The sequence below is a fragment of the Drosophila melanogaster genome, chromosome 2R, assembly GCF_000001215.4.
Source record: "Drosophila melanogaster chromosome 2R".
Classification (NCBI taxonomy): domain Eukaryota; kingdom Metazoa; phylum Arthropoda; class Insecta; order Diptera; family Drosophilidae; genus Drosophila; species Drosophila melanogaster.
The window spans coordinates 9750329-9776913 of record NT_033778.4 but is presented as its reverse complement, the minus strand read 5'-3'; the positions used below and the strand labels follow the sequence as shown (position 1 = coordinate 9776913).

General features: G+C 45.2%; 3 protein-coding genes and 2 non-coding genes across 9 annotated transcripts in view; 2 read left to right on the top strand and 3 right to left on the bottom strand.

Annotated features, from left to right (window-relative positions):
- Window positions 1-10550, top strand: part of CG1688 (uncharacterized protein) — a 40512-nt gene extending 29962 nt beyond the window's left edge. The window contains exons 5-9 of the mRNA NM_136672.3: window positions 904-1175; window positions 4265-4373; window positions 4483-5094; window positions 7425-7905; window positions 9689-10550. Coding sequence (NP_610516.1) covers window positions 904-1175; window positions 4265-4373; window positions 4483-5094; window positions 7425-7905; window positions 9689-10349 — 2135 coding nt within the window. The 3' untranslated portion in view covers window positions 10350-10550. The remainder of the gene's footprint in view (window positions 1-903; window positions 1176-4264; window positions 4374-4482; window positions 5095-7424; window positions 7906-9688) is intronic.
- asRNA:CR44207 (antisense RNA:CR44207) lies at window positions 544-1804 on the bottom strand. 2 transcript variants are annotated; one of them, NR_073864.1, is made up of 2 exons: window positions 1577-1804; window positions 544-1519 (listed from the first exon to the last, which is right to left on the bottom strand). The 2 variants fall into 2 exon arrangements; NR_073865.1 differs by having other exon boundaries at window positions 1581-1804.
- On the bottom strand, window positions 9400-10566 carry asRNA:CR44205 (antisense RNA:CR44205). The gene has a single exon (NR_124489.1).
- An 829-nt stretch (window positions 10567-11395) lies between these two features.
- trpl (transient receptor potential-like) lies at window positions 11396-23217 on the bottom strand. 3 transcript variants are annotated; one of them, NM_165694.3, is made up of 14 exons: window positions 22937-23217; window positions 21155-21300; window positions 20731-20876; window positions 16900-17137; window positions 15360-15502; window positions 14926-15298; window positions 14638-14872; window positions 13918-14191; window positions 13464-13856; window positions 13189-13384; window positions 12961-13125; window positions 12593-12812; window positions 12201-12537; window positions 11396-12141 (listed from the first exon to the last, which is right to left on the bottom strand). In NM_165694.3, the coding sequence occupies exons 2-14, from the start codon at window positions 21182-21184 to the stop codon at window positions 11517-11519; spliced, it is 3375 nt and encodes a 1124-aa protein (NP_724822.1). In that variant the 5' UTR covers window positions 21185-21300; window positions 22937-23217; the 3' UTR covers window positions 11396-11516. The 3 variants fall into 3 exon arrangements, with proteins under 3 accessions (NP_724822.1, NP_476895.1, NP_724823.2); NM_057547.5 differs by having other exon boundaries at window positions 23062-23217; NM_165695.2 differs by having other exon boundaries at window positions 23075-23217.
- CG1690 (uncharacterized protein) lies at window positions 18846-20621 on the top strand. Of its 2 annotated transcripts, none has more exons than NM_001273904.1 (2): window positions 18846-19099; window positions 19168-20621. In NM_001273904.1, exons 1-2 carry the CDS (start codon window positions 19045-19047, stop codon window positions 19509-19511), a joined length of 399 nt encoding a protein of 132 aa, NP_001260833.1. In that variant the 5' UTR covers window positions 18846-19044; the 3' UTR covers window positions 19512-20621. The 2 variants fall into 2 exon arrangements, with proteins under 2 accessions (NP_001260833.1, NP_610515.1); NM_136671.3 differs by having other exon boundaries at window positions 19168-19986.
- Window positions 23218-26585: the final 3368 nt, after the last annotated feature.

Below are 26585 nucleotides of genomic sequence, written 5' to 3'. Positions count from 1 at the left end.
TCCACTGCTCCAAAATACCCAAGCCGTTTGGATTTATGTTTCGTGTTTATCTTGGAACTTGGCGAGCACGGCTGCTTATTATTATTTTCGACCAGGCCACAACTCGTGCTGTGGCCCACAAATATTTACTTTGCAGGGGGCAAATAGACCTCGACATAGCCAACGCCTTGGATGGCAAACTAAGCCACAAGAGCAGCCATTGCAGAGCACGGACATCAGACATGGCGTATACGACCCGGAGGCCGGGCTAAATATTTGCATATGCTAAATGATGGGACATCCTTGTTGCTACAAATTAACTGTATCTCATGGGCTTTAACTTTAACAGCCTGCCAGTTATCCAGTAAGACAGTCCATTGGTAGGGATACATATATGAGCCAGAAGAATGCCGCTAAACGGATTTATTGTCGACATTGTTTAGGTCAAACACATCTGGGTTAGAGTGATAAATATTTGCTGTCTAATGAGTGCTTGTGCATTGGCATACTTTAATTAAGTGCAAAGATGCACATTAAACGTACACAGCTGAGCAATAATTAGTTCAATATGATAGAAAATTATTATTGCTAAGAGGTGCTTCTTATATTACCTACTCAGTCCTTGTGGGTTATTGCTGTATAAACTATGTACGTATTTGCAATGTGATTTTATAAGTAGACACAGATAACTAGACAGCTTAAGTTGTGACCCATTAAACACAAACTTCCTGCACTTTCTACTCGTGGAAAGTAATTCCATATGCTGCAGCGCCATTTCACCACAGATTAAGTTTCCAGAAGGACCCGCACCCATTTCTCCACTTGTCCTCACCCATCCGATTAAAAGTGCATGCATTTATATTAGCCTGTTCGTGCTTGCCATGCTTAAGTTCTAAACCAGATATATCATTCCGATCCTTGCAGGTCACGGCAGCCTGACGCCGCGCACCGCCGCCGGGAAGCTGGCGACCATCTTCTACGCCCTGGTGGGCGTGCCCCTCATGCTGATGTGCCTGTCCAGCTTGGGAGCCCTGCTCGCCGATGGCCTGCAGTGCACCTACGTGCGACTGTGCTGCCAGCTGCAGAGGCACCAGGAGCACAGAAGAAAGTCCACACCAGGCACATCGACGCCATCTGCCAGCAGTGCGGCCAACTCGAGGGAAAAGGACACGGACAAGAGGTCCAAGCGGCGAATGGTAAGGCCACCACGGCGCATGATTGATATTATTTTAGTGAGGGCACCAGATGCAGTTCATCAGAGAGTGCAACGCAATAGCCGCTAGCTATTTGTAATGGCGCTGACTAGAAGACATTAATACCAAATTCAACGTTCTGGGTCCATGTTAAAGAAAAAAAGCTCCGATTTATATCGGGTTCCTTTAAACACATATACTTAAGGGTACGAAATAACCGTCAGATTGATTTCCCAAAGGCTTCCTTCCATTCCCCACACTTCACATTTCTGCCAGCAGCCGTGGCGTATGATTGATATTGTTTACCCTAGAACAGCAGCTGCATCCACAGTCACTCCATCGACTGACTGCAAGTCGAGAACATTTTTATGGATCTTAATTCGATGGTTGAAGGGACAACTTACTCACTTTATTCTACCAGCAGCAACTGTTGCTGCCGAGTAACCCAAAAGGAAAAGGAGTCCAAAGTGTATTGCTGTGCATTCCGATTTAAAGTAAACTTTCGACATTGTTCTGCGTGTCCAAAGTTCCCATGGAAAAGTTTCGCTGGCTACTCCGCTGTTTTACGCATGAACTTTTCCCACTACTCACTAAGTGTTTCGCTCGTAGTTTTTCCCACCCCATCACGAAAGTTTTTCCCCGGCAACTAAGACAGTTTCGTTTTTGGCCAGCGGAAAACCTGAATCCCTGGTCGCTTATGTATGGAAATGGAAGGCTGGCAAGTCAGGATGTGATGGGAATCTTCGATTGTCCGGCGATTTGCTTTCCTCAATGGAATTCAACCCATTTTTCGCAGATCAGACTGCACTGGGGTCTCAAATTACGGCTTTTAATTACGACAGCAGAAGCCTTTTAAGTGGATCTCCAAGCCGGTCCGGATTTCTATTAACGCAAACTGAAAGTTTGTAATTGATTTGGGCAAAACAACAAAGAACTTTCCCGTTTGCCTTTTTGTTTTTCGTTATACATTCTAGGTTTTCCCACTGCAGACGGTTTTGGGTTTGGTTTCACGTTTTTCCTGGTTTATTGCGTTTTTATTTGCTCAGCAAACGGAGCCACGGTTGTATACATTATAAATAATTTTTTAGGATATCAAAACTCTGACTAGGTTGCGCAGTCCTTTTTTTTTGCGCCAACTGTATTTGTTTGTTTGCGTGTCCTGTGCATTCGTGCATAAGTTTTGTAAGTGATTTGCTGGCCTTTCGTAATGACATTTCTGCTTTCGGAAGTCCCAGTTACGGATTTTCCATGTACGGCTCACTCTTTTTCCCATTCCGGGCTAAATATTCAACTTTAAAGCTTTAAGGCACAAAAACTGATTCGCTCTGTTTGCATTCACAGCCTTTTTCAATTGTGGCCACTCATTTGTCCGCGCCGTTGTTTGTTTTGCTTGCACAAATTTTTGTTTAATTGGCAATTTATGGCTGAGCGGGAAAAACGAAAGCGAATGGCAGGGTTCAATAAATAAATAAGTGATTTTGCGGTGGCCACGCCAACTTCGATGGCCTGTTTGTCATCTGGCGGAGCGGCAAACAAACAAAAAATGTATTTCATAAATTAACATTTACTTGCGGACGCGCACCCAACTCGACACTTTTAATGAACTCGCCGCCAAAGTTTGCCCGTCAAGCTCGAAAGTTGAATCTTTAAGCAAGAAACAAGAACCCCCTTTCGACACTTTAAACTTGGTCGCAAACTTTAGTTTGCAGTTTGAGCCGGGTCAAATGGCGGCGGCATAAATTTAATTTTTCCCGGCCAAGTGGCCGGGTTTCGTGCCAGGTAAATTGAAATGAGTGCGAGCCACTTTAATGCGGCTGGGGAAAAAGTTTACCCGCCACTCAACAATTACACTGGAGGCATGCAATAACTTCTCATTTCCGCCACTTTTGGCCCTAATTGATTTGATTTGGCCGGGAGCTCCAGCTCCAGTTTAAGCTGCAGTCCCCAGCTGCAGCTGCAGCTCCAGCACCAGCTCCAGCTAACGTGGCAGGTGCCACGCCATTGAAGCTGTAGGATTTCGGTGCTAGAAATTGAAAACTTTCCGCATCCTCCATGTTCGAGTGGTAATCTACTTGCCGTGTTTCCAGCCACTCAGGCATGGCATTCCTTTCACGATTGCTAGTTTCCCAGGCCAGCGACTTGTTGAACAGGATTTTTGCATTTGCCAATATGGAGACGGCTTGTTTTCCGTCTCCATGTTGCGTTCAACAACTCATTAGGGCACAATCCAATCTGGCAGGACGTCACGAGGCCGGCCAAGTGGACTTTTGGGCTTTGGGGCAGCACAAGGATGCGTCTGGCAATTGATAAGACTGCCAGCAGATTGCGGTTGGCTCTGGGGATGTGCAGTCATCGGTTGAATTATTATCGCCATCGTGTTGACTGCTGCCATTTCGGCTTTTGGTCTTTTGCTCTTTTGGCCTTTGCCATCGTTCTTGCAATTATCATGACGCATGCTGCCGTAACGGTTTTTCGGTATGGGCTTGATCCCAATTCGGGGGATGGAAATGGGTTTTCCGGGCCCAAACCGCAAGACTAGCAGGGAGACATTTCACATATTTCCCTCATTTCCATCGGTTGTTTGCGTGTGTGTCCATTAGATTCGCCTGGCATTTGATGATGATGCCGCAGAACCGCAAAGCACACGAGATGCTAGGCGTTTGGCCGCAAACAGCTTTTGAGGACAAGGGACCACGGAGATGATGACATCAGTTTCCGGCTTAAGAAAGGCATGTCCTTGCGCCTGTAGATAACGTGCCTTATTGGCATTGCCTCCATCATGTCAAATAGCCGCAGTGTGGACACAGGACATCCCCGGAACCAGGGAGATAATTATTCGGCATTATCTTTTAAGTGCACAGTGAGCAATTGATCGATTTCAAATGGAATACAATTGTTTCATGTAGCCTTAGGTAAAAAAAAAAAACACTAGTGATTTAAGTCAATTTTACCAAAGATGTTTAAAATGATTCCACTAAATTGAACTCTCAAGTTGAACTTTATTGTTGGTCTCAGTCCTCTGGACATTCAGATTGGATATCGATTGGAATTGCAAATTAATTTCAAGTAAATGTCTTCTTTTCCATCCGCAGGCCAATTGCAAGGGCTGCCAGTACGATGCGGCTAACAGTGAGACGAGCTTAAATGACTGCTTGGAGTATGGCCAAAAGGGAAAGCTGCCGCCAGACAAAAAGGAAGGAGGTGAGTGTCGGCCGCATTGTTCGGATGCTAATTGTATTGTCAGCACAATTGCAAGTCGTTAATCATCTTGAACACGTCTGTTTCTCCTTTTGTTCCGTGCGGTCAGCAGATGCCTGTCAATTGTTGCGCAACTTGAATCCGCAGCAGCACTTCTACCAGCAGCAGCAGCAGCAGCCGCAGCAGCCGGATGTCATGCTAATGACAACGACATCGGGCAGTGCGCTGCTGAAATACGCACCGCAACAGCAACAACTGCAGCAGCAGCAGCAATTATCGACAGCAACACTCCCGCGACAACATCATCAGATGCAGCTGCAGCAGCAGCAGCAGCAACTGCAACAGAACTTCGTGGCTGTGCCCAGCAGCATGCTGCGAATGCCGCTCACAGTGCCGCCAAATTGTTATGCGCCCGCGACAGCAACGATCTACTTTCCGTTCGGCCACGCCCCCTCCGCCCCGGGCAGTCCCGCCCACAACCAAGCCCACCCAACCCAGAATCCGAATGGCAATGCACTGGGAAACACTACCCTCGGTTCCCAGCCGCTGGTCAAGTACCACACGATACACTTGCAACCCGCATCCGGGAAGCATCGAGTGTTGGCTTCTGGACTTCAGGATGCAACAGCCGTGAATCTCGTGACAGCATCCGAGGCATCCACTTCCACCCTGGAGGCCATCACTTTGCCACCGCCTCCGGCCTACCAAACAGCCAGCGTGCACGGTAAGTGATGAATCGCATTGTTTATTGCCCTTCGGTAGGAAATTGAACTATGAAAATGTCGAAAATTCAACTACTATACTCAGCTATTATTTCGAATTTTTCAATTAGTTTTCGAAAAAGTAATTAAAGAAACAAAGATTAAAACAATTTGTAGGCCAAATCAATTTACAACTAACTGTATTGTAGCCAGCAATAATTTGCTTTACATATGCCACATTTTTGAAATTAAATGTGCTAGTGTTTTAAGGTGAATTCTAAAATAATTGAAGTAATTTACCAGATATTTGTGAATTGTTAATAAGTGCTAATGCTGGTGCGGTGGGAAATTTGCATAAATCGAACAAAGGAAAATGGAATATAATTGGATGAACAATTTGCACCAGCCCTAATGGCAGGCGAAAACCGAAAATGTTCTGCTGACAGATTTGGCTTAACCTGAGCCCCGAAACAAAACCGAACGAACAGTAATCAATCAATCATACGCCCTGCTGTCGCAGGACGAAGCCCCCCTCGGATGTCCCCCTTCAACGCCACAGTGCTCATTTACGCTTTCAATTATATAACAATTTTCATCATCATCATCATCATCAGCAGCTTGCAGCAGCGTGTTAAAATGACAGAGTAAAGCAGACACACACTTCGCTGGCATTAAAAGTTTTCAACTTGTGCTGCTCGACATGCCAGGACATCAACAGCAACAGCAACAAGGACGTAAGGATAAGGACAACATGCACTTGAGGCAACTTTCGACATGTGCGACAGTTTTATTGACGATAATGATGAGTTGGCATAAAGATGACAGTCCCGCCGGTTGCGTTGAGCTCTCAGCTTGTGCAACGCATGCAAAACTCATTAAAGTTAACAGCTCTTTGTCATTGAGGCGACGGCACGTGACTCGTTTTGTCAAAGGATTCCGCTTAATTTCGCAGCAAAATCTAGCGTGAGAACCGGTCATTTGTCTCCGAACGGAAGACATCGCCATCGCCATCGCCATCGCCCCCGCCATTGATTCCCCATGCATGTTAATTGTCTGCCAGTGGTACTGGGACACGACACTGGAATAGGGGATCCCACTCCCCGGAGTCCGAGTCCGCGGCCAACCGCACCATTAAAGCACTGCTAAAGTTGCTGCCACACCACTGACCGCAGGTCCAAAGTGACTTTCCTGCGCGTCCGGATATATAGTGCTATATATATATACAGTCCTGCACTCTAATGAATGTCTTTCTTTGCTACTCGCTCTAAAAGCCAGTACATGTGTGTGTGGTGTCCAAGTTTAAGTAAATATTTTCAAATTGGCCATGTCCGGAGCAGAAGGGTTCACTCCGGGCTGCACCGCGGACTTCTGGTGTCCTGCTGACAGCACTAAACTGAAAGATGGTAGCTTCCTTCCCCTTTTCCAAAGAAACTTTAATGTCAGCACAGTGGGAACAGTATCCTGATATAGTTTTATATAAAAAAAATTTATAAAGGAACTTGCAGGAACTTAAATCTACCAAATTAATAAATTTAGTTCTTTTTTACGTCTCCAAGGACCAGGAAAGTTATTCACTACTTAGTGTCCGAAATATTTGTATATAGAAGGAACTACTATCCTATTTCGATTTTAAAGTTTGACCCATTAAAGCAAATAGAAATGAATAGCTTAACCCCTAATAGCTGTAATGCCCTTATTTCACAACGCTGCAACAAAGTGCGCTGAATAATTTACCACAGCGGTGAATAGTGGAGGGAATGTAGCGCCCCCGACCTCGGCAATTGCCCACTGTGTGGAGCGCCAGATGTTGCAGTGCCCCCTGACATCGCGATGACTCTGCCACTGGCAGCCGCTAATGAAAGCTAACGCCAAACTTTTGGTCCACAAGTCGGGGGCACGGGCATGGCAATGTGAATCCGGATCCGGATCCGAATCCGAATCCGAAGCGTTCCGCCACATTGTTGCATTGTTGGGCGAACTTTGAAAATGCAAAGCAAATAATTTTCACAGTGTGGCCCAGTGTTTCCCCCACTACTCGAGTGACGAGGCTAAATGCACAACTTTTCCGGCTTTTCCCGCTGCTGCCACTGCCACTTCCGGGGGAACTAACGGGCTAACGGGATAATCTAACCGTGTGTGGCAGTTGCCGGAAGTTGTTTTGCCAATTTGTGCGGCAACTTTTTTTATTTTTGGGCTGTGTGTGTGTGTTTCGTTTAATTTTGTTATTGAAATACAATTTTACCAAGGTCTGTTTTAGTTCTCGTTTAACCTTTTCAACTGCGTATTCGTTGTATAATGCATACATTACGTATTATGAATATTAAATTATTTAAATATTTTTTAACAATTGCAGCTGTGCGGCGGGCCAAGTTCGTGGCGAAGCCATTGCCACAAGAGATCAACGCACTGATGGACTGCGGAACGGGATCGCCAGACTTATCCGGCAGACATGATTTATTGCCGCCACCCCATTCGGGGTCACCAGCAACAGGCACCGCCGCAAGTCCTTTGTTGACCTACACAGCCGCAGCAACAAGCCCACAGCTGTCAGCTGGAATTAAAGGCGGATCAGGACCAGCACCCACGGCTGGAGCACCAATGCTTGTCAGCGGAGCCGGCAGAGGGGCAGCCGCTCTGACCGATAACGGTTTTATGGCCGCAGGTGTCTGTGGCATGGGTGCTGCTGCTGCACCCCTTCCAGTAACATCAATGGGTGCAGCCACTACAACAGCCTCCTCGGCAGCATCCACATTGTCGGCTCTTCTAAGCGCCAACTCCACGGGCAACGTGGACATCATGGAGGACGAGGATGAGCAGGAACGGGAGCGTTTGAGGTATGTAGAATGCAAATGGAACCAGTATGGTAAAAGCGCATGAAAATCATATTCAATTGAGCTGAAAGCGTTTTCAATCTTTTATTTTGGATAAGCAAAGTCGATCAAGTCGTGTCCGTCCGTATAAAAGTGCAGATGTCTGGAACCAAAGAAATAATGTGGGTTTAGATCAGGCCCACTGATTCTTCTGATGATGCAAAAACAACAGAAATATAAATTACTTATTGAGTTACATTTTAAAATTTATATAATTCGACTATAGCCAAATTTCTCAAATTTAGGGTTCTTTCTGTTTTAGTGCAGTAAAAGAGCTCCAAAAAAGATTGATTCGCATTTTCTTCTCTGTGAAGGAAAGAATCCCAAGGGGATAACTCCAGGTGCTTAAGTTGCGTTTGATTAAAGCCTTGGCTTGTTGCCATCTAAAATCGAAAACCAAACGCTGGGGGAAAACTGTTAATTTAATTTCCAAAACAAACTTCCAGCCTGCCAGCAACACTTTAAATCAACACTTCACAATCTGCATGATGCACACTGCGACCCTTCCAAGCCACCCAAGCCACCCACTTTCCCTTGAACAGCCTTGCGAATTCGCGCTCCCCCCTGCGGTGGCTGCCTCCCCTTTTCCGGCTGCCATTTTCTGCCAGAGTGAAGAGTGCTCCGCTTCTGATGATGGTTTCCTTCGCCTTTTTGAGCGCACATTTTGAGCATTTTATTTAATAAAAAGCAGTAGCAGCAGCAGCAGCAGCAGCATCTGGTAATTAATTTTGACAGTGAACCTGGGCACGCGTCGCGGGGCGCCCTGTGGCAGATATATGTATGTAGTATATATGTATATACATACACTCTTTGGTTTCAGTTTCAGCCTTGTCTGTAATTAATTGTAAGCCGAGCCGAGCCGGGCACTCACTCGCAATGAATCGGGTCAATTAATCGCAGCATCCCAAGCCAACAGTGCTCCTGCCTGGTTGCTCCTTCTATCCTTCTTGCTTTGGGTAAACGTGTACGTGATGTTGTCCTTATTGACCGATGCCGAAATCGGAAGTAGTTCTCTGGCACTTCTTCGGCCAATCTCAATGCTCTGCAAGTGCATCTCGAGCAAGTGTTTGCCCAGCCAAGAGCTCGCCATCCCGAGAGGCTTTTGGCCAAGTTCAATAAATGTTCGCCAAATTGGTTTGACAGAGTGAACTCGAGGCAACCGGAGTGCCGTCCAACGAGAATTCCCCGCAGACTGTTGCAAGTTCTCGAGACCCTCGTTCGTGGCAACTCAAGGGGTATTTGGATTGTCAATCAAATCAGACTCGATTTGGGACTTGAAATTTTGACTTGATGTGATTGAGACTCAGTTTTAAGGCTGTTTGGGCAACTTTTCACTTAAAGCCAACTAAAGCTCTACTAGAAGTGCATCAGTATAAATGAATAATTTCATTGGAAGGACAAATGATGGACTTATATTTTGGTCTTTCCTACTTTCTTAATTTACACATTTAAAAAACAGAATAGAGAACTGAAGCTCTTTCCAGCCGTCGGACGTCGTTTTTTATAGTTGGTCTTCTGAATATAACAAAGCTGTCTGAATGTAATGCATACGCCTCATGTTCCAAGCCGGTGTAGCCCACGTGAACCGACAGTTTTATGCTTTATTGATTGGAGGTCAGCCCAGCTATTTCCTTTTTTACGACCTGAGGTTGCTCGGGGGTTAGCTTTTTATGCCTAATTGATATGTTTTATGGTCAGCTGCAACATAAATATTTATTGTCCATCCGTGTTTCCTATCATTTCGCAGCAACTGTCCGCACGGAACGCCGTCCCGAGTGCCGCTGATAGCGAGTCCTTTGAGTGTGCCGCAGGACTCGGGCGAGAATACCACCCGCAACACCGCCTTCAACCGCCACACACTGCAGCCGCTGAGCCGCAAGACGCTGCTGCTGACTCGCCGTTGCCACAGACACGCCTCTGGAACGCTGTACGACAGTACGGCGAACAACACGGAGACCTCCGACGACGAGGAGTACATGCAACACGGCAGCGAGCAGTTTGTGCTGAAGAAGTTGCGCTACCACTGCGACGGCAAGGACTGCCGCGAGGCGGAGGACTCCGAGGAGGAGGACGAGAAGGCGGACGGTCGGCAGGTGCCCATCAGCCTGGTGCTGCTCATCCTGGCCAGCTACATCTGCGTGGGCACCGTGATCTTCGCTCTGTGGGAGAACTGGTCGCTGGTGGACGGAGCGTACTTCTGTTTTGTTACCCTGTCGACCATTGGATACGGTGATTTTGTGCCCGCGCGGAGCTTTAACGGGCCTGAGTTGCAGCTATACGCCTGCTGCGCTTACTTGCTTCTGGGACTCGTCCTGGTTGCGATGTCCTTCAGCATCCTGGAAACGCAGCTCATGTGGAAGTGCAAACGCATTGCCGTGCGACTGAAGCTGGCCCGCGCGGATGGATAATGTGCTCATCCTAATCCTCCTCTCCCAACCATCTGCAATCTTCAATCTGCAATCCGAATGCTTGAATCATAGGCTAAGTGAACTGTGTAATTAACCCAAACTAGCCCATCTCTGTGTACATTTGTCTGCCTATCGAAATAGTGAGAACTCGTATGTTGTCTGGAATTCAAATGAATTTGTGTAAATAAACGGAATTTTTGGAATTTTCGAATTTCTCTGCTTTTTGGCATTCGGCAGGTAATCGGATACAGAGGCCACAAACGTTTCTCGCATACCAAGTACTTGTGAAGAAGTTAAGCAGCTTTTCATCTGAGTATAAATATCTGGTTCTTCATGTCACCTTTTGCATCTGCTGAATTATGTGTAACCTAATCACATTTACATATATTATTGCCCACTCCGTCATAAAAAAGCAGAGGAAAACGGCATTTGTATTTATCTTAATTCTGGCTGAAAACCCAAATGTTTCCCCCAATAAACAATAATTCCTGCGCTTATCCCCGCTGAGTGTTAGCCAAAAAAAGCATCAGGTTTCATGCAAAACACACAAGCACACCTGAAACATTGTTGCCAAAAAAAAAATACGTACACGTTCTGAAACTTCGAACGTTCATCATCTTTTCGAGACACACGACGCATACAAAGTGTGTTTAGAGTGGCGCATAAATTTCAAAGTGCCACGCGTCATCAAAATCAAATGCCAGCCGCAGCTACCACTCCCTCCAACTTGGCCAAGGACCTCAATTTACATATATAGAAGCCCCAAAAAAAGAGCAGTACTGGAAGCGGCAGGCCAAGCGGCAAAAAGTTGTGGCCCAAATCAATTGATACGACATCAAATTGAATTTATAATTCTTTCGTTTATCCGCCGACTTGTGTATGTTTGTATCTCAATTGCCTTTGATGCTCCTGGCTTGCGACTTTACGCACGTTTTCACCAGAAAGAACTTAAGCCCCGGAGGGTCAGTCATGGTTGCTTCATTCTAAGGACGCTTCATTGACTATATGCAAAAGCTATTCTCACAAATAACAAGCGCCTCCCACTTAATTTGCCTAAATAACTTTATTCCTTCTTTACGGATAAATACAAGTGTGTAACTAGAATATACGGAAGGCATCTAGTGGACCTATGTAGATTTATCACCCGTGTCCATGCCACAATCACATTTAGTTTCGATGCTTTGGCCGCTGGGGACTCGTGCTGGCAATGGAGCTAATGTCGGAAACATTATCCCTGCCCAAGTGCCCGCCCTTCTCGTCCAGATCGACCACGTGGATGTCGAAATTCGAATTATCGGAGCGCACACCATCTGAGGCACGAGTGTTTTCCCGGTTGCCGCCCTCCACGGAGAAGGGGGCGTGGGTGGTGGGCTTATAGGTGGGTGTAGGAGCAGTTGGTGCTGATTTCTTAGGAGGAGCAGTGGGAGCAGATGGTGCCGAGTTCGCTATCAGCTTGCTGGGACACAATGGAAGCTCTCGGTTTCGGAATTGCGAAAGAGCAGTGTGGGAAACTCCTGGAGTTGGAGTCGGAGTGGGAGCTGGTGAGGATTTCCTGCTGATCTTCAGCTCGGGAGCTGTGAGAGACCTGGTGTTATTGGCGGCCATTGCCCGGGCAGGCACTGTCTTAAGTGGTGGCCGCCAGATGGGCCTAATTTTAGGTTTTTCACTATCGCTAATCTCAGCACTGATTTGGTTGAGTAGCTCCAGCAAAGTGCTCGTCTTCTCATCCTCGAACTCGATGCGAATCGGTGACTCCCGACCGGAGGGACAACCTGGATTGAGCATTATAAGCCTGGAAGAGAATGGATCATTAATAGTAGATTTTACTAAACCAATGAGTAATAATCCCACCTCTTGGCCTCTTCGATGGCCCTGCCCAGATTCTGGAGGCTCTTCCGCTCGTTTTTGGTGCAGCGACCTATTTGGGAATCCTTGGCAGCACGAAGCACCACGTTCCACTTGTGGGTAGTGGACTGAAGAAGTACGGTGCGGGCCACTCGCTGGAATCGCTCCTTGGCGGTTTCCTTGGCTGGCTTTGAGGGTATGGACTCCACCTTGATCTCCTGCATTTCTCCCTGCCCGTTTACATTCCCAAAGGCATCGAGCTCACAGCCATTTTGCACTGGCGCCACCTGGAAGCCCTTCATCAAGCGCCGTTCCCACACTTTGATACGCCGAGGTCGTGGTTCTGAAAGGATCCTCGACATGGTACTTCATAGATTTATAAAGAGACGTCAACTTACGCCTCTCCTTTTTGTTGGCCGAGGAAACATCCATTCCGCTGTTCTCGAATATCTCGAGCATCTCATAACGCATCGTATTGATCTCACTCTTGACCTCATTGATATCGTCCTCCGATACGGGATTATTCTCGAACTTGCGATGCATGGCGGCCACATATCGCCAAACCAGGGAGCGCATTATATTATCATACTCGCTAAACTGCTCCTGCTCCTTTCGTTTCTGTTGAAATGAAAGAAATACACACCAATAAATAGGACATTAAAGTGCTCTTTAAATATATCGTGTGAGTTATTGCAGATTTATTTTCAACGAAAGCTTCTCTTGTTATAAACGGATCTTTAATGCTTCACTTTCTCCACGGACTCACCTTGGAGCGTTGACGATCGATGGTCTTGCTAGACTTGCGGAAAATCCTGATGACCCACTTGACGGAGGGCAGGACATTGAAGGGTGGCGGCAGGGTGGCACTGTCCTCGAAATAGCTCATCCACAACTTGGTTCGGGCAAACTTCCACTCCGTGTCCGAGTGCTCCTGGAAAAAACAAAAGAGTTGAATAGCCCTTACATAAGAGTTGCTGAAGGGGTCCGAACTTACATCAATCATGGCATACGAATTGGACATCATGGCGATGAGCAGATTCAGCAGCACAATCACGTTAATGACGCTGTACGAGCCGAACATGAGCAGTCCCCAGAATCGCGTATACGACTTGATGCCACTGAGCTCGAAGTCGTCCAGTCCGACCATCCCAAAGCTGGCCCAAAAGAGCGACTGCGAGGACTCGAAAAGGCTGCGGGAACGGATATGGGGACATTGAATGAGTGGGCACCAACTGACCGGCGGCTAATTGGCCTGCTGACTGGACTTACTTGCCAAACCGGCGCCATTTCATGCAGGAGTCTCCGTGTGAGCCCCAATCCGCCTCGCCACCCGGCAGGACATAGCACTTGCTCTTCTCCAGGGCGGCAAAGTACCAGAGCAGTTGGTTCAGTCCACAGGCGAAGGCGAACAGCACCAGGGTGTAGATAAAGAAAAATTTTACTATATCGATGACCATGCGACCTAGGGAGATCTGCAGCGGACCCAGGTGCGGATTGATGCTGAACAGGTGCACCAGCTTCAAGGCCGAGAAGACATTGGCCGCCGCAAAGAGACCTTCGGCTATTAGTTGCGGGTCAAAATCGTGCCATTTCTCGCGTGGTATGTAAGCCATCTGCGGATCCCTTGCTATTTCTGTGGCCTGCTGGATGTAGGCAAAGGCTCTGGAGGAGAGTAGTAAAGGCATTATAAAGTAGATTTCACAAAAGCACATTTTAAGCTCACCTTAAACACATCACACTCACGTAGAGACTGTTGCGCAGAAAGTCGATGAAGTTCCACATGTTGCGCAAATAACTCTTCATGCCCACGGCAAATATCTCCTGCACCTCCTCCCACACGAACCCAATCACGTACATCACCACGATGAGCTCCAGCTTGCTGGGTGTCTGGCCTCGCTGACGCAGCTCCTGCTCCGCCAGCTCCTTCTTCATCCTGGTCGTCCCGAAGATGCGTACAAAGTCATCGTCCGCTCGCTGAGACACCAGAATCAAGATGACTGCAAGGCAAACAACAATGAGTCCCCAACTCGGTGTGTTATCATAAGGGGAGCTGAAGGAGAAGGAGCTCTTAATCGGAGGGAGACGCCTCCTCAAAGTAAAGTTATTTCTTATACCCTGCAGTTTTTCACATCACATTTGATTAATGACAAAGATTTGTAATGATATACATTTAAAGATAAAGGGTACTTAATATATTTGATTACATTTGAACTGTTGAAACATAGTAGAAAACATGTTTCTATTCTAATTGCCTATTAAGCTTAGTACCTTAATTACTTTTTTAATAAAGTTCATTAATAAATAATATTAGTTATTAAAATAGAAAAAGTTTGATACTGAATGCTTCAATCCCACTGAGGGTACCTGTCCATTGTGGGCTTCTCCTCCAATGGAGCTCATGCTCATGTTTGCTTTGTGCACCGACCGCACTCGACATACTCACACAGGAAGAACAAATAGGAGGAGGCATGGATCAGGAATTTCATAAAGGGCTTGCGCATCAACTGGCCCGTCCGGCAATTCGGGGCGCACATGTAGATGAGGCAGTAGAGCGGGAAGAGCACGGCCACCTGGGCGATGCAGATGACTTTGTCCACAATGCTCTTGCGCCGGAATCCGGGGAGGCCGTCATACCAAATCGAGGACAGTAATTGCTGAATATTCGAGTGCGCAACGAACTATCGCAGGAAATGGAGAATTTTAGCAGCAGAACCACGTCGGAGAAACATACCTTTTTTTGCTTGTAGGAAATTGCCTGCACCAGGCGGGTCAGGCTCATCCGGTCGCCGGGCTCATAGCTCGACATCTGCGGATCGTAGTTCAGGATGATGGCCAGCTCGTTGGAGGTGCGCGTCTGATCCAGCAGATCCACGGCGAACTTCTGGCACTGCCTTCGCAGGTCCATGTACTCTGACTTGCACTCCTGCTCGGTGAGGGCCAGGTTCCTCAGTTCCCAGGACAACTGGAAGGCCGTGATGATGGGGTCGTTGGAGGTTAGGCAGATCAGCGATGGACTGCACAGAGCCCGGTAGATGTTCACCCGGGAGAGGGAGTGCCTCAGAGAGTCCTCCGCGGTCAGGCGGACGCACTCCTCACAACCGCAACTATATTTAATAATGTGATTAATAATGGGATATGGGACCCATGTTAGATGTACCAGCTCACCGTATATCATGTGGCACTGGCACCGCTGCTCCGCGATCCAACAGAATGCGAAGTATCTCAAAGTTGTTCTTGTGGGCGGCCAGCATCAGAGGCGTGATATCCGGCGCAAACATAGCCGTGTTTATGTCTACTTTTTGCCAACTCTGTGGAAAGAAAAAATATATTCACTTCAATATATATAATAATTCAATGCTAAAAAAGTATTGCCTACAATATCCAGTAAGCAACTTGATATCAGATGTGCGTTGCACGCAACATTTTATAAAAAATATTACTTTCAATGAAGTCAAATAATCATGAAAGATTTTATTCAGTAAGCAACTTGATATTACTTGTTCGTTACACGTAACATTTAATTAATAAGTAAGCATACAATTAGTGAAATAATCGGGAATTACTTTAATCAGCACGAAAATCGATTTTAGACCTTTCTACACGTTACATTTTTAAAAAAAAAATTTACATTTATTGTAAAGCACATAAAGTTATTGTAGAAATCGGAATTCCACTTAATACACTTGTCTACTGCCTCACATGACTGAACTACATTTTGTCAATCTCGGTGGCTGTTCCTCCAAAATATCCTAAACTTATTCCAGGAACTGCTCAATGGCCCACTCGAAGAGGGCCGTCTTCATCGTTTTGTGGATGTTATTAAGCCTGTTAAACGTTTTATTGCATATGCGATACAATAGTAATTTTCACGCTCCAACAGCGCCCAATGGCTGCCTAATGAAGCGTGCCTGTGTGCATAAATATGAGGCCGACGGAGCCCAGACGACTTTATTTGCAATAAGCGTAAACCGTATCCTGTCCTCTGTTCTCCGTATGCCGGAGAGGTCCTCAATGTACTGGATTTTGAGGGGATGTGGACGGATGTGGGCGAATGTGGGCGAATGTGGATGGATGTGGTTGGATGTGGGGGTTCTTGGTCGTTGGCCGCTTATCGCACACTCCCAATCACTCGAGAGTCGAGATCCTGCGAGTACGTGCCCAATGGCGAAGATGATCCCGATGGGTGGGCCACTCCGGCCACTCCAAGCATACCATCCATCCAAACGCCCCACGCTCCTCGCACGGAAACTGATTAAAATCGTGTTAGCTTCAACTTACAGGGCCTCAACGCCTACGGACGATAATGTGGGCTACAAATTAGCTGAGCACAGCAGACAAAACAAAGGATACACTGCGAAAAAAAGTTCCAAACGTAGATAAAGGACCTAAACCCCCATTGTGAATAATGTGTATCTCAGTGAATTAAAACTATCAAATTATAAATATAATATCTTTAAGTAAATGGTAAACTGTTATCTAATTTTTACCCTATATCTGAACTGTTGCTCAAAATAAAATATTTGTTTGAAGAAAAAACAGCAACGGCTATAAACAAATAACACCACTGCCAAATTATTGTAGAATGATCTTAATAAAAGTATCTTTAGCTACTAAAACTCTTGCTTCGTTCTTTGTTCTTTTGTACTGCTTTAATTAAATGGTATAGTAGCATTCGATTTCTCCAGGTGTCTGTGTAATGACTTACGTAGGGCTCGCCCTCCTTGTAGATAAGCTCCTCGTGCTCGAGCAGGAGCTCCACAGCCTCGACAAACTCCGCATTGATGGCGTGCAGTAGGGCGTCCTTGGTCTCCACCCCCATGACGACGAGCAGCTCTACCATCTCCAGGTTCTCGTTGTCTATCGCTAGGGTGAGGGCCCGACGGCCCAATGGGTCCATGCAGTTGATGTTGATGTGCTGATGGCGCAGCGCCTTCTGCAGGATCCTGCAATTATTTGAATTTACTTAATAAAGAGGGTGGCATTGCTGCTAATTGGGGCTAGGCGCCCACCGAAGGGTCCACAATAACTTTTCTTTTCTTCTCCTGTGCACAGATTTCCGATGCCCCAAGAATTCCCGATGTCAAGTCAAAAGTTGGAGTCCAAGTTTCTAATTACATCGCGGCCGCAGCCTTCAAACAAACTTTCCCAATCAATTGGGCGCCGAAAAAGGGACTAATATCAAATTTTTATTTATTTATTTTTTTTTTTTTGTGTTTTACGTTACCGCGTCATTCTTAAATGTCGTGAAATTATTTGGCCACCCTCGTGTACGTGGAAATTGCCAAGGACTTAAGATTGTAAAGATTTATAGGTTTATTTTAATTTGATGTCTTAGTAAGCGTTTATATTTTTGGTTTTTCCAGGGCTGAAATTGTTGTATTTGAAACAGCTGAATAAGATGTGGGATACGTTATCAACGTTAAGTTGGTCATTTTATTTAAAGTATAATTGTCAAATGCGTTTTTGCTAAGAAGTCTTGTAATTATTTTGATTTCTGTAGACTTATTGACATTAGACATTTGGGATTTTTAAACCATAGTTTTTTTAATGTGCCTGAGAAAAGTGTGCAGTATCGCCGCTGTTTGTTTGCAGAAAATTCTGTTTATTTCTTTTCCCTGTCTTTTTAAGTGAATTTCAGTCGTGGCATCTTTAATGCTTCAACTTACTACGGTGAAAATTCCTTTGGTCGATGCATTTTTAGCGGCCAGGTCCACGAGATTACATGAAATGTGGTGGTCCAATCCAATTTTTATTAGCCTTTCTGTTATCTTAAACAGAACGCTTATGAGACATATACATAGGTAAAAAGCTTGAAACCACTGAAGGGTATGCTTTTTTTGGGTATCGGGACAGCTTTGATCTCTGGTTTGAGCTGATAACCATATTCTGTTAAGCAGATTAAATAGATCCGCTTTTATATTGTTTTATATTGTCATTGCGCGAGTCTGGCTTTCTGTTTGCTAGATAGATTAGAAAGTCCATTCATTCAAATGGATTTCGAGTATGTAGAAACAATACAGTTATTGGGTCGGGTGATATTGCTTTAGTGGATTGAGTGTTTTTCAACATTTTTAGGAATTCATCTTCTTCTGGAGCCCATGCGTTGCAAGTTCGTTTAATCTGTTTGTATTTTTTTTTTTTAATTTTTGATGCTGTCTTAGATTTAAAGGCTTTTGGAAATTTCTTCTACAAAGGTCTGGAAAATTGATATTTTTTTGTTTCTTATGAAATTTTGAAGAGTCTTTTCAGCTGCTAAGGTCTTACGTGCATCTTCATACCTTTTGGTACAATCAAATTTCTGCCTCGCTGCGTTTCGAAGTCGGAGTAATTTTTCTTCTTCTGAGCACCATCACTTTTTTGGTTCGTATTTGTTTGGTCCTGCGATTTTAATTGTGTTTGCACCGGTTATGTAGTCCAATGATTGTTTAATGGAGTCTAAGCTTGAAAAATGTACACTTTCAAAGGCAGAAGATTTTTTTTTTTATGTTGTGAAATTTGTATTTATCTTATTAATAATAACTTCAATCGAGAAGTGATTGCTGTTAAAAATTTTGGACTTGGAGGAGCTCCACGAAATATATCAAATTTTCCAACACTGCAGTGTACATTGCCTGGCAATTAATCGAAATCTAGTTATCCTGGCGTTGATGTGTCAAAACTAGTTTTCACCTGCCAGTGTTTAAGGCCAAAAATCTTTGATTTTACGAACGTTCGTCAACATAAATTGTTGTACTAAATTCAAAGAAACTAAATCCGCTTCCAAGACGCGATTACAGTGATTGCACACTACACCCAATATTAGGCGATTAAATTATTTGTACGCTCCAACGATTAAAAAACTCAATACCCAATGGATGCCGCCGAGGGTCAAAGCTTGGTGATCAAAATGGCGCAAAAGAACAAGGGTGAGCCAATAGCCAAGTGTGTTCTCGGAAGATTCGTGTAGGAAAAGTATGTTCGTTAAATCTTGTAGAGACCCAGACTGTGAAGCTGGTGCCCGGAGGCGGTCTGGTCAACAACTGGTTTGCCCCGGCTACGTATGGGCCAGCAGGGATTCCATTTGGGGCTAGTCCCATGATCCCACCGCCGCCCGTTCCGAATCACAGCGTATCGTGCCAGTTTTACATGGACCGGGAGGAGCAGCTGTACCGCCGCGCCTGCCAGATGAAGGGCATCCGGGTGGAGCGGGTCTCTGAGATCCGCGAGGAGGAGGACGACTCGAACGGCTCCGAGGAGGAGCCTTCGAAGGGCATCCGCTACCGCTACACCCTGGACGAGATGAAAAGCTTCAACCCATACCGTTTTATCAACTTTTAAATGTTCCCAAAACGTCCCAAATAGCCGTCATAGACGTCATAGCCGTCACACTTTCACTTTTACCCACATCGCACCGTCAGCACCTCAATATTCAAGTTGATTTAAGATCCATAACTAGGTCTAGCTTCGCCACCCTACCCACATAAGATGTCAGCTTATAGGTTTATCTTGCATGCCTAAAAATCGCAAGGAGCATCACACGAAGAACAGGAACCCAGGACACTGCCCATTTGCTTGTTGTTGCCGTATTTCCATGTAGACTCAAGATCCAAGACTAGCACTAACTTCGCCACTACTTCCACAATTTCACATTAGATGCAAGATTATATGGACATCGTGCATGCCTCCAAAGCGTATTGGGAATCACAAATGAAACAGGAACCCCGGACACGGCTCATTTGCTTGTTGTTACCGTATCACTCGCCCGATGAAAACAATAAAGAATTGTTCATAAATGACATCCTGGGATGTCAACAAAAAGTAAGGTTTAGTTGTGCTTTCAGGTAAGGGAACTTAAGTTATCCGAAAAGTTGCTTTTCAATAAGATTCGTTTCTCGAATTGATTGTGCATGTTAACAGCTTTAAGTGGCAACCGAAAAGTATTTGGATAATTTGGCTTATCTCTTATTCATTGCCAGCAAACGGAATTAATCGTACATTTGTTAAAGCAAAGCCGTAAACGAGCGTAAAGTATCCGGGTCGAAGGCCTCATATTGCTTATTAAGTGGCTGCCGGGATGCCAGTTAGGTAACCATTTTGAGGCCCGCGGCAGACGAGTGTGCAAATAATTGAACCCACCACCAGCACCGCATCCAAAGAACCCAAGGAGGCTCCCGATGGGATTTATGGTACCTGTGCGACCCAGCCCAGTCAACACCTGTGTTACCCTGGGCGAAGCCACCATTGGAGCTCGTGATACCCCTCTAAAAATGTCAGGGTTTTTATTCGAACACCCTACACTCGGATAAATGTGGTAGTGTGTTTAACTATTTCTTTTAAATTGAAGGCTAAATATATCAATATACATTAGGTTCTACTCGATTGATACATTCATTAGCTAAGCTTGTACATTAACTTTGAATACTAATGCTCATCCAACACCTGATTGTGGTAAGAGTTTCTTGCAGTGTATCCCTCCCGCCCAAGATGCCATACAGAAACACCACCCACCCCCCCCCCCTCCCTGCTGGGCATCGGAGGCGTGAAAAGCGCTACTCACCTGCGCACATTCGGCATATCGCCGCGCTCGACAGCCAGCAGGAACTTCTTCTCCTCGAGCAGCAGAGGCTGTGGTAATCCCAGCGGCACACAGCACCCGCCCACCGATTTGGGGGCGGAGGAGGCGTGGCTGACGCCAGACGATACCTGGCATAATTTAAAGAGACAGGTGAGCAGGAGCCACATACGTACATGCCGATGTGGCGAGGGGGAAATCGTGTATGCGGAATTGCAAATAAATAAAAAATAAACATACAAGAAAATTAAGTGCAAAGTGGAGGATGCTGGGCTGATTGTCTGGCTTCCATCTAAATGGCATTGGAGGCGTTTAAGGTAAGCGGCGTTTAGCTAATACTGGCGGCTTTAAGACATGCTACTTGCTGGATACGGATCTGGATCGGGATCCTGGATGGGTTTCTACTTACGCCCGTCGGCAGCTTCTTTTTGCGACCCATTCTAGAGTTAGTGCACTTCACTTAACCGAACGCCAGCAGTTCGTAACTAGTATTCCATGTACCAAGTCCAGGGTTCAGAGTTCAAAATCCGACTTCATGTCGCAGGGCTTTGCACACTTGCAGTGAAAAGTGAACGATATTTACATATATGGCATATATATTTATATACACAATGGCAAAGCCAAAAAAGTCCAATACTAAGCCGGGCCACATGCAACTTTCAAGTTGATTTTGCTTTTGTACTCATAGTTGTATAGTCCATAGTTATATGTCCAACTGGGTGTGCTTGTGTGTGTTGGTGTGTGTGTGTGTGTGTCTGGTGGTTTTTGACTTGGTTTATGGTTTCTGGTTTCCGGCGTGCAAAAAGTTTCTATTTAAGCTGTTTATAATGTTTTTCTTTTTATTTCCGCCACTGACCGAGCTGGCTAAACCCTTTTTAAGTGCCATCTGCATGGGCAAGATTTAAGTTTTGCCAATTTAGTGAGTTGATTAGACACTGTGCAGTTTCACTGTTTCCCGACTGTTACTGGTCAATTCCAAAGGCCACACTGAACACCAAATTCGCGAGCACTTATTGCACCACTTATGACCAATTGTTCAATCGGCTTTCTGTTTTGATTTACATTTTTATTGCACTCATCTCATTAGCAACGAACTGCAGTTTGTATTAGTTGTTGCTGCTCTCATTGGATTGTTCACATCATCGCCAATCGTTTCTCCCATTAGAATTAATTTCTTTGTTTCCCAATATTTTCCCACACCCGATGAAAATATTTTTATTTTCCGCTGCCTTCCTCCGCATGTGTGAACACAATGCCAAAATGAATATTTAAGGAGCTTTTTTCGATAATCCGCAAAGAAAAAATGCATTCCGTCTACATGCTTTTGCTTTAAACTGGCTTTATGCTCCTGCGGATGCGGATCTGCATGCGGATATGGATGCGGATGCTGCAGATGCATTTAAAAGTGTTTGGGCTGGTCATAAAAAATGCAAGTGCTTTGTATGCGCGGCAGGCAAAAACTCGGAACCATCATCATGGCGGTTGTTCCATAAAAAACACTTCCGGTACCAACAAAAGGTGGTTCTGACTACCCCAGGAGCCCCGATGGTGCATTGTTTAATTAACTTAATAGAAATATAAGTGCGGAGGACGGGCGAAAATGCGGACGGACATAAAAATGTCGCAATAAATTCGGTTTTATCCGCCACTTCATGGGAAGCGTTTATAAATGGATTTATAGCTGTTCACCTGCACAGCAGGTGCATACTGCGACTGCCCATCGAAATGGGATTATATCTGCACCTGTATATATTATAACAAGTATAAACTATTCGGTTAACATACGATGTAAAATGCATATGATATTTCACTCTAATTTCTCCCTCTGCAGCCGAGATGTGTTAATTCTGCCTGGCACCGATCGAAGTATCATAATTTTGTCGCAAGCGCACTGGAGTTCATTAAAACTAGAACAAATTTTGAGTATTTTACAGAGTTCATAAAAACGAAGGGCTTATCGCGATGGCAGCCAGTTGAATCGAAACTCCAGCAGTCACAGACCACAAGCTCCGCACACACAGCCCCAACTTGACAATCAACGGAAGAGGTAGGAGCAACCTGCAGCTGCCAGGAGCAACCAGGAGCAGTCAGGAGCAACCAGGAGCACAATGAATGAAGGATATAGCCACGTAATTCAGTTGGCTCACGGACTGCACTTAAGCCACTTATAACCAAGCGTACGGATACGTACTTCTTGCATTCCGGCACATAAAAACGTGTGCAATTGTTCGACTCGCTGGCACAATGGACGTTGGAATTTCATGTGACCGGCTTAGGTGAGAGGACTGCGACTATGAATTGTATGCTGGCATATACTTTATAACAATACGTTTGGCCACCGAACTCCCGAATTCCCGTACAATGTGTGTTGTAGTTTATGTATATCTGAATTTCAGCTCTTTTGAAGGCGAAAACCCGCCGAGAGACAACCCGCGACGCAGCCCGAACGTGTGCCACCTGCGAAATTTACACGCTGCTACTAACGCGCAGAAATTTATACCTTTCCCGAGGGCCGAGCGGCGATGTGGCTAATTTAATTAGACTAAAACGTCAAATATTTGTCACCCATCGCATGGATACGCCTGGAGGTTGTCCGTGCAACATTTATCCACACATATATATATATATATATTTCTATAGGTTTATATATACGTTTGTGGTGTTATGAATTGTGGAGGTCGAGGGCTGAAACACAGTATCAACAAGTTTTCGCCAAGTTCGCCTAAGGGGATTAGGACCCAAACATATGTAGGGGCTGGTGCTGAGGTGGGACTGGTGGTGGAGGTGGGGGCCACGATCCAGACGGCGACTGTCGGCAATTGAATTACAACTAATTTGCCATGATTTGATTTGGGTTGCTACAGCTATTGTTTGCCACTTGCTCTTCGGGCTCTTTTCCGGCCACAAACTGCTGCACATTTGCGGATACTTTCGTGCTGCCCAATGCAGCGTGCGTAATTTGATTTGGAAAATTTCAGTTTAGCCTGCAGTTCGATTGACATTGATTAGCTGCTGTTTTCAATATATGTTAATAGCTGCGACTCGAAACATCTTGCATATAAATCTACTGCTCCTTCTACCATTATACACTTGCTATAAATCTGAAATCTACTACTAGTGTTTTCATTGCCTAATTTTTTTATATTGCAATTATTTCATCGTAACGCAGCATAATACTTGTAATTGTTTGAATTCAATTAATTAATTTTTCACTTGTACCGAATTTTTTCAAATGCTGATACCCATTAAACTGATTTCAAGTAAACCTAAAGAGCCTATGATTGTGTTATTTCAATAGTTTGTTTCATTTTCAACTTGCTATTGAAAAGGGTTCCTGGTTCCACTGGCTGCTCCACTTCAATTGGGATACAACGAACTGCTAGACAGTCCAAGAGGGTCCTTCACATGTTCATATGTCTCCGGCAGAGTCAGCCTTTTGACGGGCATAAACAAATTTGCCCAGGCAAATCTAAACTCTAGATACACAGAGGGCATGAGCAGTAACCAACTTGCCAAACAAAGGCGGAATTAAATCAAAAATCTTAAAATGGATTTTGATGAGATGGAGCATAGCGGGTTGTTGGGCTGCCGAGGAGGGCAGGGATGAGGGGAATCCTTTGGCGACAGACAACAATTGAAGCAGATTCCAGCATCAGCTGAAAAGTCGAGGTTTGGGCCGGAGCTTCGCATGACTGCACGTAAACAGGCGAAGCCAAACAAACAAACAAACACCAGATGAGGTTTTCGGGCGGAAAAGAGTGGAGCAGGAGCAGGAGGCGGGTGTGGCAGGTGGGTTACCATGACTGCGTCTTTTATCAAGCTGCATGCGGTGGGCGAAGAGCTCCAGTTCGGAGTAAAAGCATCCTTTAAGGTTCGTCCTGGCTCCAATCTCCCGATTCTCTGGCCGCGTTGCGATATATCTGGCACTTCCCCTGTCTTTTTTTTGTGCTATATCTTCTTGTTTTGGCCACGTGGCTTTTAGTAATACACTCGAAATTTTTGAAAATCACTTAACAAATAAACTATTTTATAATAAATAATACATAAATTAAGTATGAATTTATTACTTCGAAGACATCTAAGTTTGTGTGCTATCTAAATCTGCAAATAAATAATGGAGAACAGCAACTCAAAAAAGTATAAATCAATTGGTAACAAGTTTCCTTTATTTTTCTGTAGATCTTTTCAGCTTTTCCTAATATTTTCCAGTGCAATTAAACATAATTCTATATCTTTCTGTTGAGCTTCACAGCTTTTCCTAATACTTTCCAGTGGATCTGAGTGTGTCTGGCGATGGCAGTCCCAGAAGCAAACAGACAGTAAGTAGCATAGTTACACGCACGCCCTCACACATTTCGCAGCAGGTTATCCTGCAGCAGGTTATCCTGCAGGAGGCGATCCTGGCCAAGGAGCAGGAGCTGCGGAATAATATGATGCATTTCCATAATTCACCCGGCAGTTCGCCAAACGGTTTGTTGCTTTGCTGCCGCGCTGCACACACACTTTGCGTGTGTGGCAAATAAAATTGCATTCAATATTTCTCCTCGTTTCGCTGCAGCTCGTTGATGAGATTTTTTCCCATGGCGCCGACCTGCCACGCCCCCTCCAGACGTCATATTGTTTGTCTTGCATTAAATTTATGGCTGTTCCGTTGCTGCACTCGCCCTAAATTGCATGTCGGTTATATTATTTCAAGCTGCACGCTCGCATAATAATGCGGCATCAGTTCGATGCGGTGTGCTTAAGAGCCCTTAAGTGATCTGGAAAATGATTCTTAAATGCGAGTGGGCAAACAGATTGCCGGAAACAGCAACAAAAATTGCATAACTCGGTTAGCTGCAGTTTTTTTTTTTTTGTGTAATCAACTTAAACCATATTCTCAATTTGGCCTGGGCTTTCAGCCAAATATGCTTGCATTTCACATTTCCCGTATTTCCCGTTTTTCGTCGAATCACTTTCCATGGCCGACTTTTGGGCGCCGCATTCGATTTTCGAGTCCCCTACTTTTCCGATTTATTTTTCTCCGCTTGTTCTCTCGAAAATGCTCGCCCAGCTCGCTGAAATGACGCCATCAAGTGGAAGTGGCATTCTTTAAATATTTATTTTCGCATTCCAATGCGCTGAGGCACTTCCCTTTTAAACAGTGCGAAATTTTCATCAATGAAATGAGACTTTAAGTTAAATCGAAGACAAACAAACAAAATTCTTGGCCTCGCCCCATTGTTGGCCAAAACAAATCCCCGGACGGTTCCACGAGCAGGATCAAAAAGCAAAAGTCCTTGCGGTAAAATAAATTCCCTGCAATTCATGACAGTTCAGCTGAGTCCGGGAATGCCAGGTGAATATCGGTGTGGGAGCGGGCATTTTGCGGACTGAAAAGTGGGCGTGGCGCAGCGTACGTGCCGAGATACAAAACTTGCTTGAAAGGATTAGAAAGTAGGGTGTGGAACGCACGTAGCTCCGTTCCTCCCTCGAAGGGCTTAGAAGGCAATCAAAATTAATTGTTTTGCGGTTAGCCACAAAACTTCTCCATCTCCGGACCGTCCACAGACTCATACCCCAGACCCCAAAAAAATCTCCTTTGACATTTCGAAAGGCCAGAAATAAATATGCATGTTTCGTGCATGTTTCTTTTATAATAAACGAGCCACTCAGCTGCCAGGCGGTTGGCAGACAGAAGTGCCAATTAAATGTATTTACCAGCGAACGCAAATCAGGCAGATGAAGTGCCGCATCACTGACGCCACCAATCCAATTCTATGCGATTCGATCGGATCGAAATAGGCCGAATCGGTCCTAAAAATACCACTCACCTGTGCATTTGTTTACGTGGCTGGGCC